Here is a 19786-nt window from a genome sequence, read left to right as displayed (position 1 = left end):
TTCAGGGGGTCCATGAGGTCAAAACTATCCTCCTGATGCTCACTTGTCCCGCTATGATGACTGTGGCACTTATGTCAGATCAAACTGGGGCCCCAGAGCATACCAGGAGTTACCGCGTTCCTCTGCACCACATTGCACCAGCCAAAAAGGCACAGTCCTTAATAGAGCAGTAAAAATTACTACATTTCCTAAATTTCAATGGGTACCTATCCTTCCAGAATTCTGTGTGACATTTCACTTGTAACGGGGAAAATCCAATAAAAAGGATATTCACTTAGAAAACAGCTAAGGCTTTGGGACGCCTGGGTGGCTCAGCAGTTAAGCAACTGCCTTCAGCTCAGGGCATGATCCTGCAGTCCCAGGATCAAGTGCCACATCAGGCTCCCTGCCTGGAGTCTCCTTCTCCCTCTGCCTATGTCTCTGCCTCTCTGTGTCTATGTGTCTCTCATGAATAAATAAATAAAATCTTAAAAAAAAAAAAATAGCTAATGTATACAATGGAATATTACTCAGCCATTAAAAATGACAAATACTCACCATTTCCTTCGACGTGGATGGAACTGGAGGGTATTATGCTGAGTGAAATAAGTCAATCGGAGAAGGACAAACATTATATGGTCTCATTCATTTGGGGAATATAAAAAATAGTGAAAGGGAATAAAGGGGAAGGGAGAAAAAATGAGTGGGAAATATCAGAAAGGGAGACAGAACATGAGAGACTCCAAACTCTGGGAAACGAACAAGGGGTGGTAGAAAGGGAGGTGGGTGGGGGTGACTGGGTGATGGGCACTGAGGGGGGCACTTGATGGGATGAGCACTGGGTGTTATGCTATATGTTGGCAAATTGAACACCAATAAAAAATAAGTTAAAAAAAAAAACACTACAAGTTTGGCAGCTTATCAACAGATTTCTCTGATAAGATCAATGGTGACATTAGTAAACAAGATTCTAAAATACACAAATATCTGGAAGATCTGCATAACTCGGTGAACCAGTATTTTTCAAATAATCAAGTTGTGATGTTATAGAATCATGTATGGAGAAAAGATCCATTCAAAGCACAAATGAATCCTGGATTTCAATATAAGAGTATGAAAAGTTCTTTGGTACAGTTTCAGATTCCATATTGCAACTAACTTTAAACTATCACTTGGTCAACTCTGCTTGCTGTGGAATCAGAGAAACACATCCACAATTATCTGAGAAGGCTCTGAAATGTGCCCCCCTTTGCCGGCTACATAGGTGTGAGAGTATGTTTTCCTCACATACTTTAACCAAAACAACATATCTCAAAAGGCTGAATACAGATGCAGATACCAGAAACCAGTCACTCTTCCAACTAATTTTGTTTGAATATTATCCTTCATAATAAATGATATATGCTAAACATGTAATGGTTTGTTATTTAATACATCTTTTAAAAATTTCTCAGTTTTAATTTCTAATAATATTAGTTAAATACCTCAGCTATACTATCGAAACCAAAATCTTTGAGATATCATTTTAAGAGTGTAAAAGGAGTTCTGGACCTCACTGCCCCCAAATAAGTGTTCCTGCTTAACAGACTCAGAGTCTGGCTAAACTTCATAAAGCATAATCTTGGAAATTTACTATACTGAAAAGCACAAACTAATTCTCAAAACAATATGCCATTCAATTTCTAACCCTTTTGGTAAAAAGGCAGACGTGATGTTTCACGGCCCTCCAGACCTACCCTCCAGACCTAAGCACCAGCTCTGGGGGGTACCACACTTTACCTGTTACGGTGTCAGGGGCATTGGTGTTGCTGCCCCGCTGGATAAGTCTGGCTGCAAAGCTGTTTTCATCAAATGAAGTCCCGTTCACCACCGGGAGGTCTTCAAAGGGGTTCACTGAGTGGTCAGGAGACATGGTGACATACTGCACTGCAAGCCACAGAGCAGTGCTACCCTCGTGGTCTTTCAACTCTAAATCTAGCCTGAAATAAGGAAGCAGCAGGAACAGCAAATAGAACCCTCTTCAGACACTGTACTGCCAACAGCCTCTTTATGCACATTTTGAATGACAGTTTTTTAGTTTACTTTTACTTATTAAAATTTATGACACTAAAAGACATTTTAAAGGAATTATTTTTCACTCACAATCCCACCCTCCCAACTGTTTTTTCACTGCTCCACGTGCGTACCGTTTGCACTGCAGCAATTGACTGAACACATATTCATTCCTGGCCATGATGCACAGGTGTAAGGGAGTCCTACAGATGGAAGAGAAGAGGGACAGGACATGTGACATCGGTCAGAACTCCTCAGGGCAGGAGGCAGGGTCGTCACCCACAAGAAAACCCCATCTCTGCAGCAGTGTCTCTGCGTGCTCTGGCCAACAGCTTTCCAAAATCATGTCACTGTTTACTCAGTGGTCCAAAGGACAAGATCCACCAAAAGGAAGAGATAATAAAACGCTCTCCAGTTGAATACTGACTTGCACCAGGTCTCCATATTCTTAAACAGCAGTTTGTTTTCCCCACATATCCCCCACCATTGTGAAAACATATGTTTCTCTTCCTACAGCTCTCATGTACACTCAAACAGCCTGGCGACAGGCAGGGACTGCTGGAAGCAGCATCTGAGCGCTTTTCACTGTGTGTATCCAGCCCCCACACACCCTGAAGGGGGCCCCCCACCCTGCACCAGCACCCATCACAGGGGCAAGCATCTGCTGCAGCAGGAGAAAGTCAAAGATCCAACAGAAGATAAAAAGGATGCAATTACTTAGGGAAATAAAGTAATTATCACATGATAATGAGAGTTCAGAGACACATCTCACTCAATTGCAGATCCTTCCACACACATCCATGTCCCTATCCTGACAACTGCACAGAGCTCTGTTCTTAGTTTGATAGGTTTCTCTAGGGTGTAAAACACTGAGCTGGTCCCCCTTGCTGGTGGTCCCCTTCTGTGCCTCCCACACCGCTGCTCCAAAGATACACAGCCTTTTCATGGGCTCTAAACCACAAGGAATCCTTAACAAGGTACTTCTGGGAAGAGGCAAAGGCTGCAGAGATGCCGTGGGGAGAGCCAATCGGGAACACAGCAGATGGCCCGAGACGGTGTGCACCCCTTCACAGCACCCCACCAGCTCTGACCAAGATGCTGAGACAAAGTTCCCTTGCAGAAGGTGGACCAGTAACCACCTGAACAAGACAGAAACTGCGTACAAACCCATGGACCTCAGTTCCCAGCACGGAAATGATTTCCCCAAATGTCTCTGGGCTTAGTCACTCCTCTCATCGGTCTGACAAACCTTTATCTGTGACCTCAGGGAAAATCAGACTGAATAACAAGCCCCAATCTACTAGTTATGTGCCACCCTAAAATACCATTCTGGAAACAGCACTGAGAGCAAGCCATCTAACCCCACTTACCTGCCCTTGCTGTCCTGCATGTTGGGATTGGCGCCGGCCTGCAGAAGAGCCTCTGCGATCTGTGCCATCTCAGACATCACATCTGCTGAGTGTTTCTTCGAACTGTACAATGCCACAAGGTGCAATGGTGTCTCCTGGGCACCCAATGTAGCAGCATTGACAAGTGCCCCATTCTTAATGAGGAAGGTGGCAGCAAAGAGATCTCCTTGAAAAGAAATGACAGAAAAATGGTCACCCACAACAACACCAGGGCAAGCTCTTCTGGCCAATGCTTCCTGGGAAAGTCAGTAACTATGGACAAAGAAGAGGGAGAATCGGGCATGTCTTCGCAGAACATCTAGGACACCTGGAAGTGGAAACTCATCATCAAGATAACAAAGTCACATACTTGAATCTCAAAGGCCTCATTCAGTTTCTGATCACCCGTTGTCACATGTCCTGTCCTGCGCCTCAACATCACTATTTAAGTAAACCAGGCTTCTCCACTTAGAGGCCTCTCCTGGTCATCAGCCCTCAAAGGCAGTTTCAAGATTCTTCTCCAACACAACTGATGTCCCTCTGTCATTTCCAGACCACCAATCTGCCACACCTGCATACAGGTTCCTATTCAGGGGACAATTCTGTCTGATTTATCGTGATTCACAGATTTTTTTAATGTTCTATTACGTACAAACAAAACAGTCTCAACAAGAAGTCTGCAACTGATGGGACACCTGAGTAGTTCAGCGGTTGAGCGTCTGCCTTCAGCTCAGAGCGTGACCCCGAGGTCCTGGGATCGAGTCCCACATCGGGCTCCCCGCAGGGAGCCTGCTTCTCCCTCTGCCTGTGTCTCTGCCTCTCTCTCAGTGTCTCTCATGAATAAACGAATGAAATCTTTAAAAAAACAAGAAGTTTGCAACTGAATATTTAAATAAAGAATCTGTACACGCTACTCTTTATAAAAACTTCACATGGTGCATTAAGTGGTTGTCAAAACAAAGCTTTTTCCTAAGTCCCCTCCATTGCCCTAACTCTTGGAGCACTTAGAGGTGCAAGAGTCTCCCTGGGGCTACCTACAAATACCAAATTAATTCTGAATAACTTACATAAAATCCAGTAAATTGAACAGGTGAGACTGCTGTCCTCGACTACTCAGTGCTCTATATGAGGAAACACAAACTACCTTGACATCCTGACAAAAGGCCAAGAATTAAGTTTACATAAAGATACCAAAGGGATACAATTCTGAAAATACATGGCTAAATTCAGAACCAAGCAATCTGACAATTTCACATCAAAAATACTTGTGGAAAGCAGTTCAAGTAGGCTTGTCAAGTCAACCTGGAAGATGATAGAAATTAAGCAATCAAATTTATGATGATTCCTTAAAGTTTAATCCTCCTTGGATTTAATTCCATTTATAACTTTTTAAAAAGATTTCATTTATTTATTCCTGAGAGACACACAGAGAGAGGCAGACACACAGTCAGAGGGAGAAGCAGGCTCCCTGCGGAGAGCTCAATGCAGGACTCAATCCCAGGACCCAGGGATCACGACCTAAGTTAAGGCAGACGCTCAACCACTGAGCTACCCAGGCAACTCTTCCATTTGGGGTCCTGGGATCAAGTTCCACGTTGGGTCCCCTGCTCAGTGGGGAGTCTGCTTCTCCCTCTACCCCTGTCCCTGCTCTGCTTTCTCTCTAATAAATTAAGAAAATATTAAAAAAAAGAAAAGAAGGCAAAAATAGCAATGCATCGTAAGATAATGAACTATCAACAGAGCAATCACCCAGTTACTAATCCATGATGCTTGTTTTGAGGCATTCTGTCTAGCCGGAGCGGGGAAGCAAAAGTTTCTTCTGGGGACCTCCAGGTAGTACTGACAAGCTCACTGCAGGGAAGTCTTCCAAAGCAAACCTCCCCTTGTCCGGCCAAGTGTAACCCTAGCAGGCATGACACAGCACTTTGCTAAGTTGTCCCAAGGGTTCAGCTGAAACTCAGAGGTACTTTCTGTAAATTGTCTCCACTTCACCAAGGTTTACAAAATAAATTTCTTACAAATCACATCCTTCTTCAGCTGGAAGATCCCCCAAATGCAGCGCAACTGTTGCTCTGCTGGTTTCACGACCGTCGACTTTCTACATGTCTTAAGCCTGCTGGCAGTGTTAGGATGGATGGAGGCCAGGTTGCCGAAAGTGCCATAGAACTTCTTTGCTATGCAGATCATAGGCAACAGTGTTGCTTCTGTAGTTGATCTGTTTTTGTCTTTGCATCCAGACACATTCACCTGCCCCTAATTGTTAGTGCCATAGATGTACACTCCTTTGATTCCCAATCTCCACATGACAATTTTCTCCTTTCAGAGACACCTACAACAAGTTTTCTTTTATAATCTTGCAATATTGTTCATCTTCAACAATAGTTCTGCAATCTGAACATCCAGAATAGGGCTTAGGATTTCAGGAATGGCAAAGTTCTCAAGTCTATTATCTGTATTCCTATGCTCATTTTTTTCTAAGATTTTACTTACTTGAGAGAGTGCGCACATGCACACGAGAGCAAGGGGAGAGAAAGTGGGAGAGAGAGAGAGAATCCTCATACAGACGCCCCACTGAGTGTGAAGCCTGACACGGGGCTCAATCCCACAGCCCCAAGATCATGACCTGAGCCAAAATCAAGAGTTGGATGCTCAACGCCTGAGCCACCCAAGTCCCCCTGTATTCCTGTGCTCATTTTCATTTGACTATATGGGTTGCATCTGGTCTTCAGTGGACATAGAATTTCAAAATCCTCTGGTTTTCAATACCTCCTATCTGCTCTGTACTTTCTTCTAAGGGACCATCTTGCCAGAGAATGCCAGCTTGGGCAAGGAAATGCTCAGGTTGCCACAAGCCCCTCAGATGCTGATTGATCCATGTCTGATATACCTATCTACCTGCCACTGTCTAATATAAAACAGGCACCAGGGAAATGTTTGGGAAGAAAACAGATCAGCTGCTCAAGGCTATGAGATCCCATTTCAAAAGACTGGCTCTAATTCCAATCAATTATGATTTTAGGCAACTTCAAATTTCTCTAACCAGCCCCCAATTCTTTTCTGAGGTCTGGGGGAAAGTGTGATCTTTACCAACATCACATGCAAAAGATCAAAAATTAGCTTTCTGTACACCAGAATATTGGTAGAGCTCTGAAAACAACAACATGCATATTGGGGGCTAGGTTGGGTCAGGCCTTTGCTATTCATATATACATAGTGAGTTTCTCCATAGGCCCTGATGTGTTGTAGGAACAACACCCACAGATATTCAACCTAAGAGAGAATATGTACAAACATTAGCAACAGAATAAAATATCCCAGAGAAAGCCACCTACATTCTGGAAGTGGAAAGGAAATCCAGGACTGTTGGGACAGAGGGCCTTAAAATGAAAAAGCCTGCTGTATATGATGGAGAGCTAGGATATGGTTTCATACCTTTAAGGTCAGCCCATGCTCCAAACTAAGAGAACACAGTAAACCTAAAATAAGACTACATTATGAAAAACTTATAATACACTATACCTATGGAAGATGAACCAGACAAAAATATACATTACTTGCATATATATATATGCACACAAATACATGCACCCCACACAGAAAGTTATTTAGGAATTACTGGAAGTTGAAAATCGGGGTGTTTTACGTTAAAAGAAAGTTAGCCCATGGGTACACAATCTAGAGGGAAAAGACAGTGGACATCAAAGAGCAGAACAAAGGGAGAGAATGGAAAATACCAAGCACCATTTATAAAGTTTCTGTCACTAAGAAAACTTCTAATACATCCTGGAGAGATTTCCATCAAACACAGCTACAATAACAACTGTTTGGGGACGCCTAGGTGGCTCAGTGGTTGAGCATCTGCCTTCGGCTCAGGGTGTGATCCTGGGGTCCTGACATCGAGTCCTGCAATGGGCTCCCTGCAAGGTGCCTGCTTCTCCCTCTGTCTGGGTCTCTCTGCCTCTCTCTGTCTCTCTCATGAATAGAGGAAAGGGAAAGGGAGAAAAGAAGAAAGAAAAGAAAGAGAACGAATGAACAAACGAACGAACGATTTGGTGCTTCAAAGTTGGCTACTTCATCAACCCCATCCACTGGCACCACCAGGTAAACAAGATATCACTGTAATGGCTTGTCCACATCAACATAACCCTAACACCACCAACATCAAAACAAGTCCACACATGACCTCTCCTCTAGTGCAGCTTCCTGAGCAGGGCTGTATTCAGGGAACCCAGTAACATTCACCATGAACATAGCCGGCCTCACGCTGCGCCAGGTGCTGGCACCATCTGTGCACAGACTGCAAGGAATGAGACAGGAGCACCTGCTTATGAGACCCGTCAACCACCAATGATTATTAGAAGGTCAATGCTGATCACCAGATATTTGTAAACAGCAAGGAGTCACCTTCTTGCCCTGACTAGCTAGTTGGAGGTGGCCACCCTCTGGCCACTGTATGCCTCCTGTAAGAAGAGGATTCGTCCAGAGACACTGGCTGCCCATGTCATTCTTCACAGAACTGCCCAGCAGATTCTAGTGGGCATCCAGAACTGGACCCACATCTCAGATAGCAAAGATCTTTGCTCAAATTATCAAGAACTTAAAAGCACGGTTGACAGTTAAAATTAAGTACATTACTCATTTAGGAAGGGCCACAGAGTGACGGCTCAACCTAAAGAAGGAAACGTGAAAGCAGCCCCCTGGGAACTGAAGCTAGTTACGGCACAGCAGCCTGGAGCTGACCCTACCACCTGGCAGTCCCAGTGCTGGGAACACTGGAAAGCAGGAAGGATTCTTACTCTGCACATAAGGAAAAGGAGACCCAGCAGTAACTGACTGACTTGTTCAAGGCCCCTGACTCCGTGGTGAGCCAGGGTTCAAACCCCAGCCCACCCAAGCTCTGACCCCAGTGCTTAGTCTACCATGCCATGGGCTACTCTCCAGAGCTGGCAGCAATCAGGACGATGATACCAGTGCCAGAATGCACAGGCTTGCAGGCAACTGATCAATTCCGAGTGGAAGATTAAGTCGCCTGAAAATAAGCATCAAAGATGCACTGCCAATTCTTGGCAATTCTCGTAACTAAGCAATCACCAAAATATTTAATATCACGTCAAGGATGCTTTTTCATCACACATAAGAATTTAAACTCCCTAAGAGGAAAGAAATAGAATTCTGAGATATTTTTTTTTTTTTTTTTAGTAACAGTGTATTTGTTTCCAAAATAAACATCCCAGACACCACAGAGTATGGGAAAAATAATTCCCCATGTGGTGGGAACCTTCCCTACTGCACACACACCCAGTGCGCTAAGTACCCAACAGCTCTGCACAGTGCAGAGTGGCGCCTGGGAAATGCATCTGCTCTCAACGCTGACACACTCCAAGGAATTCCTTCCCGATGATGAGCAACATTTTCCCCTGTGTCAGCCAGCAAGCTTCACACTCTAACACATGGCTTTGAAAGATATATGTATTAAAACCTTTGCCCAAAAAGAGCAAAGCCACAGCTGCAACAGGACCATATTTGAAGTAACTACATTCCACCAACTAGGAGAAACTTGTGAATGATAAAATATAAATGATGCCAGTATAATAATGACAGTAAATGTAAGAGTGATAGTGCAATAGCACAGTAACAACAGCACAGTACCAGAGCAGAGTAATGATAGCTACACAATTGGAAAGGTGAATATACAGGATTCAGATGGGCAGAAATCAGTACACTGTCTTTGTGGTCCACATGTGAACAAAATGCGGCCATGGCTAAGTCTTTCAATCAGGTCATCTAACCCTCTACAGAATTAAGATTTGGCCTTTTTGAAAGCTGTCATTTCATGCTGGAACTCTGCCTCTGGACAGCTTCTCACTCTGTCAGAAATGATGACTGCAAAGCAGAGGCAAGCAGGATCCATTTAGGACTTACCAATTAATAAGGCCACAGGAAAAACCAAACAGAAAAGATTAGTATTTTTCCACTTGAAAAGTTAATTAACATTAAAATTCTTTTTTAAAAAAAAAGATTTTATTTATTTATTCCTGAGAGACTCCCAGAGAGAAAGAGAGAGAGAGAGAGAGAGAGAGAGGCAGAGACACAGGCACAGGCAGAGGGCAAAGCAAGCTCCATGCAGGGAGCCTGACGTGGGACTCGATCCCTGGTCTCCAGGATCATGCCCTGGGCTAAAGGCAGCGCTAGACTGCTGAGCCACCCCGACTACCCTAAAGTGTTTTGATTTTATCACTTCTATATTCTTCCCACTACTAACAGCAACATAATCAAAACATAGCTACAGTTTCAAATAATCTTTCTAGAACAAAATGAAACTATCACTTTGCCATGACAGAAGTCTAACCTGTACAAGTGAAAATTCTGAATCTGAGAATGTGTTTAAACGTGCATGGTTTTGATACTTTCCCTCTCTTACAGTCCCCAAACATGTAAAGTCCTTCTGGCACAATTCCTCAAGAAAGTGATACACATCCACTGCTTACAAGTCACAGCTTACACCTCCCTCTGGTCTTTCCTCTGGGGGCACTGCTGACCCCAGAAGAGCCAAAGAAACCAGGCACAGGCACTAGCCCATCCTAGATCAGATTCTACATCATGCGCAGACAGAAAAAGCTTTACAGAATGTAGAATGTGTACAACAGGGTCAGAGAATCTTCAAAAATTACTTGGATTAAAGTAAAATTGCCAGCAGAGAAAAATACAAAACATACTGCTTCTTCCTACCTCTTTGGATTCCTTTATGGAGTAAGCTCCAGCCATTCTTGTCTACCATGTCCACATCAGCCTTGTGGCTAACCAGCGTGGTGGCAATACTCTCTAGTCGTCGTGACAGGGCTAGATCTAAAGCAAGGTCTCCATTATGGTCCACTTCATTCAGCTTCCCAGGGAGCTGCAGAGATATATCTGTAAATTAGCACCCAGCCAATAGATAATACAACTTATTTTAATCTCTCCCAGCTGGACTCTTATATATATCATCTTTTTATAAAAATACAAAATTACAGTGCTAGAACATTGTATACTCTCCAAATGCCACTGGATTCACAAACTTCTCTCAGGCCTCCTTGAACACATGTCTTTCAGGGAACACAGAATTAATGGGGATCACAGAGCAGACACCAACACCGTGGAAGACAATGAGGGCCACAAGGGAAATGCAGATAGTGCTATAGGAACACAAAGGCCAGGTTAGAGGGTCAGAGCCCAAAGGGAGACAGCTAACGTTTTCATAAAAGACTATGGCTTAATATCTAATTCCCGACACAACGTGATGTCTCCCTGGGTACTGGACACCCAGTCTAAAGCACATTGTGTTCCCATATGTCAAGAGCAACTGTATTTCTTCACTGGGCAGTGCAGTCAGCAGAATAATAGCCCTTAAAGATGTCCATGTCCTAACTTACAGAACATGTGCCACCATCCACAACATAAGGGACTTTGCTGGTGTCATTAAGGTTAAGGACCTTGAGGGAACACATCCTGGATTATCTGGGAGGGACCCATCTGTCTAATCATATGTGTCCTTAAAAGTAAAAGAGGGAAGCAGACGGAAGCAGAAGAGCAGAGAGATGTGACACAAGGATTTGAGACGCCATCCTTGGCTCAGAAGAGGGAAGAAGTGGTGGCCTCCAGAAGCCAAAAAGGGCCCCCAGCCTAGAGTCAGCAAGAAAATGGGGTTACTAGGCCTATAACCACAAAGAGGTAAATTCTGCCTGCACACCAAATGGAACAGTAAACAGATTCTCTCCTACAACCTCCAGAAAAGAACACAGCCTGCCGACACCTGAACTGTGGACAGGTGATGGCTGCACTGGACTTCCAACCTACAACACTGTACGGTAATACATGTGCTTTTAGCCACTAGGTTTGTGACAATTTTTTATAGCAGCAAAAGAAAACTAAAGCAGAATTTGGTACCTGGCAGCTGGGTACTACTCCAACAATGACCTAAACACATGGAAGTGGCTTTGGAAATGGCCAACAGGCAGAAGCTGGAAGGATTTTGAGGAGCATAATGGAAACAGCTCAGACAGCCCTGAACAAACAACGCGTAGACAGATGTGCCTTAGAAGACCGTGCTGGTGACAGCTTAGGGGCAGTGAGGACATTTTAGAGAAAAACAAGCCATGTATGGTTTTGGGAAAAAGCAGTTACAGTACCTGTGAGTCCATCTCAATTAGATAGAGGAAGACCACATCCTCTCTCTCTACTTTGATCGCCTTATGTAATGGGTACTCAGTCTTGGACTTGATCATTTTGTACAACAGCTGAGCACTCATGCTACTGAAGTCCTCCTTGCGCAGGTCATCCTGAGGACAGAAGGACAGTGAAAAGGGAGCAGATCCGACACACCAACAGTAACGAGAGATGTTCATGAAGAAGCCCCTGAGAACGTGTCTGGCCCTACTAGGCAGGGCTCAGCACAAAGAAGGTGAAGCAGGAAGGGGGAAGTAACCTGCTCAGGTTTGCACAGGAAGGAACACAAAGCCAGGAACCAAGCCTGTGCTGTCCACAACAGCCCTGCTGTGCCTTCGGAGGCAGTAAAGCACCACTGACACCCAGCAAGGACGCCACTAGGAGCCCTCTGTCGGGCGATGGGGTCATTAGCCCCACAAAGATGGCAGCTGCAGAGCTAATCATAACTTTCAGGGGTGAGGCCCCCCCAGTCAGAGGGTCTTCACTACCGCAAATCTCTATCTATCCTAAAGCACCACACCTGTTTTGATTCTTTACAATCCAATTCTTCTGGACATCTTTTCTCACAATGTTGTTAAGTACCAAAGTTTGCTATAAAACTCGGCTATAAAACACAGCACTAGGTATGATTTTTTTTTTAAATGCAAATACTGTTCTTTAAGACAAACAATTCCGCAGAACAGCAAATCGAGACTTAATGGTCTCCACCATTTGTGGAGTGTGGTCTCCACACACCGCAGAGAACGTGGAAAGACCCGGGCTTGCGGGCAGCTTCTGTGGATGGAGCATACAGGCAGCTGTTTCTTGACCTGAGCTACCTCTACCTCTCTATTCTGAAATCAGAATGAGACGTTTAGAGCCTCAGCAATCTCAAATGTCATCTAATGCAAGTAAGAGCCGAGAGGTAACTTTCCAAAGAAGCAGGCCTCAGCTCAGGTCTCTGGCTAGCCGTGAGGGTGCTTTGCTCACACCCCTCAATCTCTCACTCACCCAGTGACTGGCAATAATTTCTGCACAATAGTTCATGAGAGTGCTGGCACTCAGTTCCTCTGCGGTCTGATAGAAGCGAATACAGTTCCTGACGTTCACCAGAGACATAACACTCTTCTCACATCTGCAAGAGAATATTAATGATGAATGGTGTCATTAGGACAAATAGATTCGTAAGTGAACAAACCAAAGCTGTAATCTGTGTACTGGCTGTCTATGTCCAATAACACTAACATACAAGGTTACACAGATACACAGAGGAGTTAGGGATAAGTACAGCTGACCTACCATATTTTAAAAGTACAAGAATTGCATTATATAGCACATTGACCATTCTGGTCAGAATCAAAATGACCTCTAAATAAACACATTAAGCATAACCCCCCATTGCCTTATAAGTAATTCCATGAAACTCACAGGTTTATTATACATAGGTGCTGGCAAAATCAAACACACAATAGGTCAAATTCACTCCTTTTATATTTAACTGTACAGGACATATGTACAATTCCTATCAGCACAGTTCTGTAATGCCACCAGTGAGGCCTCAAATTAGCTTCAAGCAGGAGGCTCTGTGTATGCTTCAATAAATTAGTTTGTCTGAAACATTCTCCCAAAGCTGAACCGTACGGTATGTGCATTATCACTCAATAAAACTGACTTTTGAAAGTCCACCTAGAAAATGTATAGAGCCAAATGAATTTCACACAGTAAACCCATAGCATGTACACGGTATACACACAGTACACCCACAGTATACACACAGTACACCCGCAGTATACACACAGTACACCCACGGTATACACACAGTACATCCCCACTACACCTGAAGCACACTAACAGTACACCTACAGTGTACAATGCACATGTCCCTAACTTATTATAGAGTATACTAACACAGAAAAATCAGCTCCATGGATGTCCAAAAAGTCTGCTTACAAGCATCACCACAAGACTCTCCCATGCACTGGTAAGAAGGCACTCATTATGTCAGACAGGCAACCAGGTCCCTGCTAGCACAAAGCCAACCCTAGCCTAGGAGATGCAGCACTGGGACTGGGGGAAAGGAGGCAAGTGGCACAGTCCTTCCACTCCCGTGTCTGCACATCTCCATACAAATGAGGCTCACCTCTAAAGCATCACAGAAACCTGGCAGCCTACTATTGCTTCATCTGTCCTGCAACACCCACAGAAACCCTTTTCTGATCCTAAGGGCAGAATCAGCACTGACAACACTGAGCTGTGAGGTAAAAAAGACCTGAATGGAGATCCACTGAACTGTCTGTGCCCTGTCTCCTGTTCCATGTAGTAAACACAGTGCTCTTGTTCAGAGGGCCAGAGTATCTGTGTGCATTTTCCCAGGTAAAGGAAAGCTAAGTGAACTGCACACAGTATTTGGTACATACCTGATATGCTCACCAGTTTGAGGGCCTTCTCAAGGCAGCAGCCTCGTTTATAACCAAAATGGACTGGTTTCAGTACTACAGTAAGAATAAATGATCATCTAGCAGATAATTCTGAGTTTTTACAGGTGAGGGGTAGCTCACAGAGTTGGAGAGAGGCCACTGACGCAGGAGAGAGAAGGGGAAGAAGGACGGAAGTGTTAACAAAGACCAGAGAAGAACAAAAGAACAAACCTCCCAAGCCTCACCAATGAGACCTTGGCAGGGGCGGGGGGAGGGGGACAGCAACAGCTTTGCCATCCTTTCTCCATCCAGCAATAAACGCTGGCACCTATTTTATTCCAAGACTGATGCTTAAGTTCTTTGTTTCTAAGTAACAGAGGTGAGGTGGTGTGAAGAAGCATCTCCTACAGGGCACTTAAAATCAAAGTGTTATAGTATCACAGTGAGTTACTGTACTGAGCAACACCATCTGAGCAACCTTCCCCCAAGTGATTGTGACCTGCTATGAAATCAGAATGTTTGGGAGAAGAGTCTTCTGCTTAAATGCGTGGAAATTCTCAATTTTACAATGACAGATACCCATGAACAGCTGTCCTAACGTCCTACCTAAGGGACTACTGATTCACGTCTGCGGAGAAGCTTTGCTAAGCACTCTTACAGACAAATCCCCTTCTTTCTACTGCCAAATGACATCTGTACAAAGATCCTCAAATGTGTTTCATGAAAACAGATGTCTTGTTACAACTGGCAGACACTTCATTTTCACCTACCTCTGGGGTTCCCAGAATGCCATTTATTATTTCAAAATGGTTTGTATAACATAAAATTAAACTTACCTTTACATAAAAGACCATGTCATCTCATTTAAAAATTCAGATTCTCAGTTCTTATCTTCTCTTTCAAAAGTAGCAGGACAGACTAACTTTCTTTTGGAGGAATTTTGGTTTTGCTTTTTTGAAAGATTTTTATTTATTTATTCATGAGAGATACAGAGAGAGGCACAGACATAGGCAGAGGGAGAAGCAAGCTCCATGCAGGGAGCCTGATGTTGGACTCGATCCTAGGACCCAGGAATCACGCCCTGAGCTGAAGGCAGATGCCCAACCACTGAGACACCCAGGTATCCTAGGAATTTTGCTTTTACATGTTTTAATTTTAGAGCACTAAAAGGATATAGATGGACAAAACAATTTTCAAAGTATAAAATCCAGAATATATTAAGCATCTCACAAATTTCTGTCTAGTTTCAATATTACTCTGATGTGCATGAATAGGAGGTGTGGAAAAGATACTTGACAGGAGAAACAATAAAACATTAGCAGTGGCTGAATTACAAATGACCCAGGGCCTTTTCTTTGTATTATTCTATATTTTCTAAATGCTATATGCTGAGCTTGTAATTTCTACAATCAGGAAAACAACTACTATATTAATTGTCAATTTTTAGCATATACTATTAATTCTCTTTAAAAAAAAAAAAAAATCAAGGCTCCTGGGTGGATCAGTTGGTGAAGCTTCTTTCTGCCTTTGGCTCAGGTCATGATCTCAGCTTCCTGGGCTGGAGCCCCCACCTCAGACTCCCAGCTCGGCAGGGAGTCTGCCTCTGCACCCCGGCTTGTGTTCTCTTTCTCTGTGCCAAATAAATAAATAAAATATTTTTTTAAATCATCTTTCTGATAATACTTACCAAAAAAACCTTCCTTTTCATCAAAGTGGTGATAGCATTCCCAAACCTCTGAGATCCCGACATTACAAACATGAGCAAAACCTGCTTCATACTGACCTGCACACATTTATGACAGCTTACTACCTCAGACATGTGATTCTTCCTGCACACAGCAGTGGGCACTCTGTGACCCTTTAAAAGTTGACATTTGGGGGATTCCTGGGTGGCTCAACAGTTTAGTGCCTGCCTTTGGCCCAGGGTGTGATCCTGGAGTCCTGGGATCGAGTCCCACATTGGGCTCCCTGCAGGGAGCCTGCTTCTCCCACTGCCTGTGTCTCTGCCTCTCTTTCTCTGTGTCTCTCATGAATAAATAAATAAAATATGAATGAATGAATGAATGAATGAATGAATGAATAAATAAATAAATAAAAAGTTGACATTTGACCCCACCCCCACCCGGACTCCTGGGTATCTCCCAGCCCTGCTCTCACCAAAGCCGCAACAGAGACAGATAACAACTTAATGTTGACATCCAACAATAAAAAATTGAGCACCTGGTAATGTTGATGGTTAAGGGCCTACCCAGTCAATAAGCAAACATTTTAATTAAAGAATCCATTACACAGATTACAATTACCTATACTACTCTGACCCCAGGGCATTTTTATCAAAGCAATTTAATTTACAAGCAAGTCTGTCAAGGCCAATGGAAAAAAGCTCAGGAAATCTGGGGAAAAAAGATACATATCATATTCAATCTAATTAAAATCATTCTCAATTCACTCTCAGATGGCTCAAATACTCACCCAAACAAACCAGAGTTCACTTCAAGGCCTCCACAGTCAAGTCCGCTTTGCTAACCAACTACTAGATATGCCTACATATCTCAGACCTGTTGGGGTTTTTTGAGTTTTTGGTTTTAGATATTAAAAATACATTCAAGCTGATGTTAACCCTAGAGCATTAAGAGGAACCTGTGTGCTCATTCATGTGGTGCATGGCAGGCTCAGTGAACAGCAGCCCCACAGTGATGGCAGCAAGCAGCTCTGGGCTCTAAGGGCAACACAACAGCAGGTGGAGCACTGCTTGAAGGCCATTCCTGTAGCACCCAAGGTGATACGAAAGATAACTAAATGATGTACATCCCACCAACCAATCTGACTACCAAAGGCCACAAGCCAAACAGAAATCAAAGGCATGACATCATCTCGATGACATTTTGTTCTCTGTTGCTCTGGAAGGCCAACTTGGAAAAGCAAAAGAGAAAATGCAATATAAAAAAAGCAGAGCAGACTATCTCCTTCAGAACCTAAAAAGCAGTAACAAATGAAGCAAAAGCTCAGAAACACTGTCTATGAAACCTACTGAGCCATACTCTTGTGTATTAATTCAAGCATTATTGAGTTTCTAGCAAAAACAATATGACCAAGGACTTCACCCAAGTACATATATCACATAAGTACAATAAATGTCACAGGAAGTGGTACTGGAGGGAAAGCTGAGAGTTTGGACACTATAATCTGCTGTATTAGCTCATATTCAGTTTATCAGCTCACACTATTATGTAATCTCAGGTTAAAAAAAAAATCAGTGAAAGAAAAGAGAATACCTAAAAACTGTGGCAAAATTTAGCTTACAAAATAACAAAGCAAGGGAGATAAAATGATCTCCCCACTGCCTTTAAAAGAACACCTTGCAAAAGTTATTTACATTAGCAGAAGCAGCTGTTTTCCCAGAGCTTGGCATAATTAAAGCTCAGCCACCACCATGTGAGGTGCTTGAATAGATGTGCTGTGACTTGCCTCTCCCTGAGGAGCTGGAGCTGAAACCGATTAGCCAGCTTCATCAGCTCAGTCAGGAATACGTCATCTTCTCTGAACTCCAGTTCATCTGTGTAGATCCAGCGAAGCATCGTCCTGGTCACCTCAGGGTTAGCATCTGCTTATGAAAAGAGAGACACTGAAAACAAAGCACCAATAATACACTTACGCCTGTTTGAGGATTCCTAAAACTTCAGACTAATAAATTCTGGTACCCTCAACTCAAATATCATGCAGCCATTAAAAATGGCAATTAAGGCTTTTCTGGGCAGCATCTGACTTCAGAAAAATGTTAAAGTTTTGCAAAGGGTGGTAAGTAAGAGAAGCAAACTACTCAAGACGTAAGTCAAGGAGCACCTGGGTGCTCAGTAGGTCGAGTGTCTGACTTTTTATTTCAGCTCAAGTCATAATCTCAGAGTCATGAGATTAAACCCCACATCAGGGATCCCTGGGTGGCGCAGAGGTTTGGCGCCTGCCTTTGGCCCAGGGCGCGATCCTAGAGACCCGGGATCGAATCCCACGTCGGGCTCCCTGGTGCGTGGAGCCTGCTTCTCCCTCTGCCTGTGTCTCTGCCTCTCTCTCTCTCTCTCTGTGACTATCATAAATAAATAAAAAAAAATTAAAAAAAAAAAATCTTTAAACCCCACATCAGCATGTAGCCTGCTTAAGATTCTCACTCTCCCTCTCCCACATCCCCTTCCCTCCTTACCTTTCTCTCTTAAAAAGAAAAAAGATGTAAATCAAATAAATTGGGGGGAAACATTCTAAATATATGACAGAGTTTATATTCCAATAAAAAGATCTTACAAACACACATGAAAACATGGATAACCAATGGGCAACAGATATAAATGGTAATTCCCAAGGATAAATAAAAAGGTTCTGTAAACCTTACCAGTAACTACAAACACAAATTTAAACTAGAATACATTTTTTGTCTGAAAGATTCCTAAAATGAACAATTATATGTGTAGAATATTAGTCTAATAACTGAGCAAATACAGAGAAACATATGTATTAAGACAGTCAACACAGTATTATTTTTAAAAATTAAAAACTGGAACAAAAATCTTGAGAGTACAATACTGGTAAGCTAATAATTATAGTATATACTCACACTGGAAAGTTTTGTATCAATTAAAGTTATTTAGATCTCAATAATCAACCTAAAAAGATATGCACTACATATCAGGTTCTTAAAAAGGCTAAAAATACATGTATTAAATGATCTCGTTTTTTGGAGATGTATATGTGTGTATACACATGTGTATCAGTATGTACACACACACACACACGCGTGCGCGCGCGCGCGCGCACATGCGCACACCTTTGTGTCTGTCTCCTGTCGAAGTACTAACGAGGCCCAACCCTGCTTAGCCCAACCCTGCTTAGCTAAGCTTCTGATCTGTCCTATCAGATAAGACTGAGGACATTCAGGGTGCTATGGCCGTAAGATTATCAGTTTTTGGTTTTTTTTTTTAAAGTAATCTCTACACTCTACATCCAGTCATGAGTTTGAGCCCCAAACAAAGTCAAGAGTCAAGAGTCATATGCTCCATGGAATAAGCCAACCAGGTGCACCTGACTATCTACTGAGACACTGGAAGAATAAACCCTAAAATTAACCCTAGTAGGATCTATAACTAACTTTTCTTTGGGCTAATTTTTTATTTCCCTGATTTTGCTTGCTTTTCTTCTTCTTCTTCTTTTTTTTTTTTTTTTTTTGAAAGGAGGAGGAGGAGGGCAGATGCTGAAGGAAAGAGAGAATCTTAAGCAGGCTCCACATCCAGTGTGGAGCCTGATCTGGGGCTGAATCTCAGGACCCCGGGATCATGACATGAGCTGAAACTAAGAGTGGGATGCCTGACTGATTGAGCCACCCGGGCGCCCCTGATTCTGTTTTAAAATTTGGCTGCTTTCCTTTAAAAACCCTCCCTCAATTGTCCAAATCAATAAACCTGACAACTGATAAACTAAAACCTAAATAATTTTCTTAACCACAATTAGCAGGGATTTTCTGGGAGCCCTCAAAATTTCAAATGAAGTTCAACTGATCTCCAAGCATTCCACTCATGCCTTGACTCTTCCCTTAATCTACAAAATACACTGAAAATAAATTCATTTTGAGAGTCCGACCAAGCAGCCATGGTACAAGGTGGGCAGAGCACTAAGCCAGCAGGAGGGGGTGTGGTTCCAACTGCGCACTTTTAAGTGAATCATGCAGTCTCTATTGCATCCCATCTACTTACACAAGTGGCTGTTCAAGTCAAAGGAGCCTGTAAA

The 19786-nt window shown here is 43.1% G+C and overlaps 1 protein-coding gene across 9 annotated transcripts in view; it reads right to left on the bottom strand.

Annotated features, from left to right (window-relative positions):
• The window catches only part of ANKFY1 (ankyrin repeat and FYVE domain containing 1), an 81874-nt gene that overhangs the window by 22905 nt on the left and 39183 nt on the right, over positions 1-19786 (bottom strand). For 8 of the 9 annotated variants that reach the window (XM_072821703.1, XM_072821705.1, XM_072821706.1 and 5 more), the window contains 7 exons: positions 17486-17621; positions 12612-12735; positions 11585-11734; positions 10149-10314; positions 3402-3606; positions 2166-2234; positions 1759-1958 (listed from right to left, as the gene is read on the bottom strand). In XM_072821703.1, the coding sequence (XP_072677804.1) occupies positions 1759-1958; positions 2166-2234; positions 3402-3606; positions 10149-10314; positions 11585-11734; positions 12612-12735; positions 17486-17621 (1050 nt within the window). Of the gene's footprint in view, positions 1-1758; positions 1959-2165; positions 2235-3401; positions 3607-10148; positions 10315-11584; positions 11735-12611; positions 12736-17393; positions 17622-19786 lie in introns of those variants that run through there. The other variant, XM_072821711.1, reaches the window with a different exon arrangement.

Source organism: Canis lupus, chromosome 3 (assembly GCF_048164855.1).
Source record: "Canis lupus baileyi chromosome 3, mCanLup2.hap1, whole genome shotgun sequence".
Taxonomy (NCBI): domain Eukaryota; kingdom Metazoa; phylum Chordata; class Mammalia; order Carnivora; family Canidae; genus Canis; species Canis lupus.
This window is presented reverse-complemented; position numbering and strand designations above follow the sequence as displayed.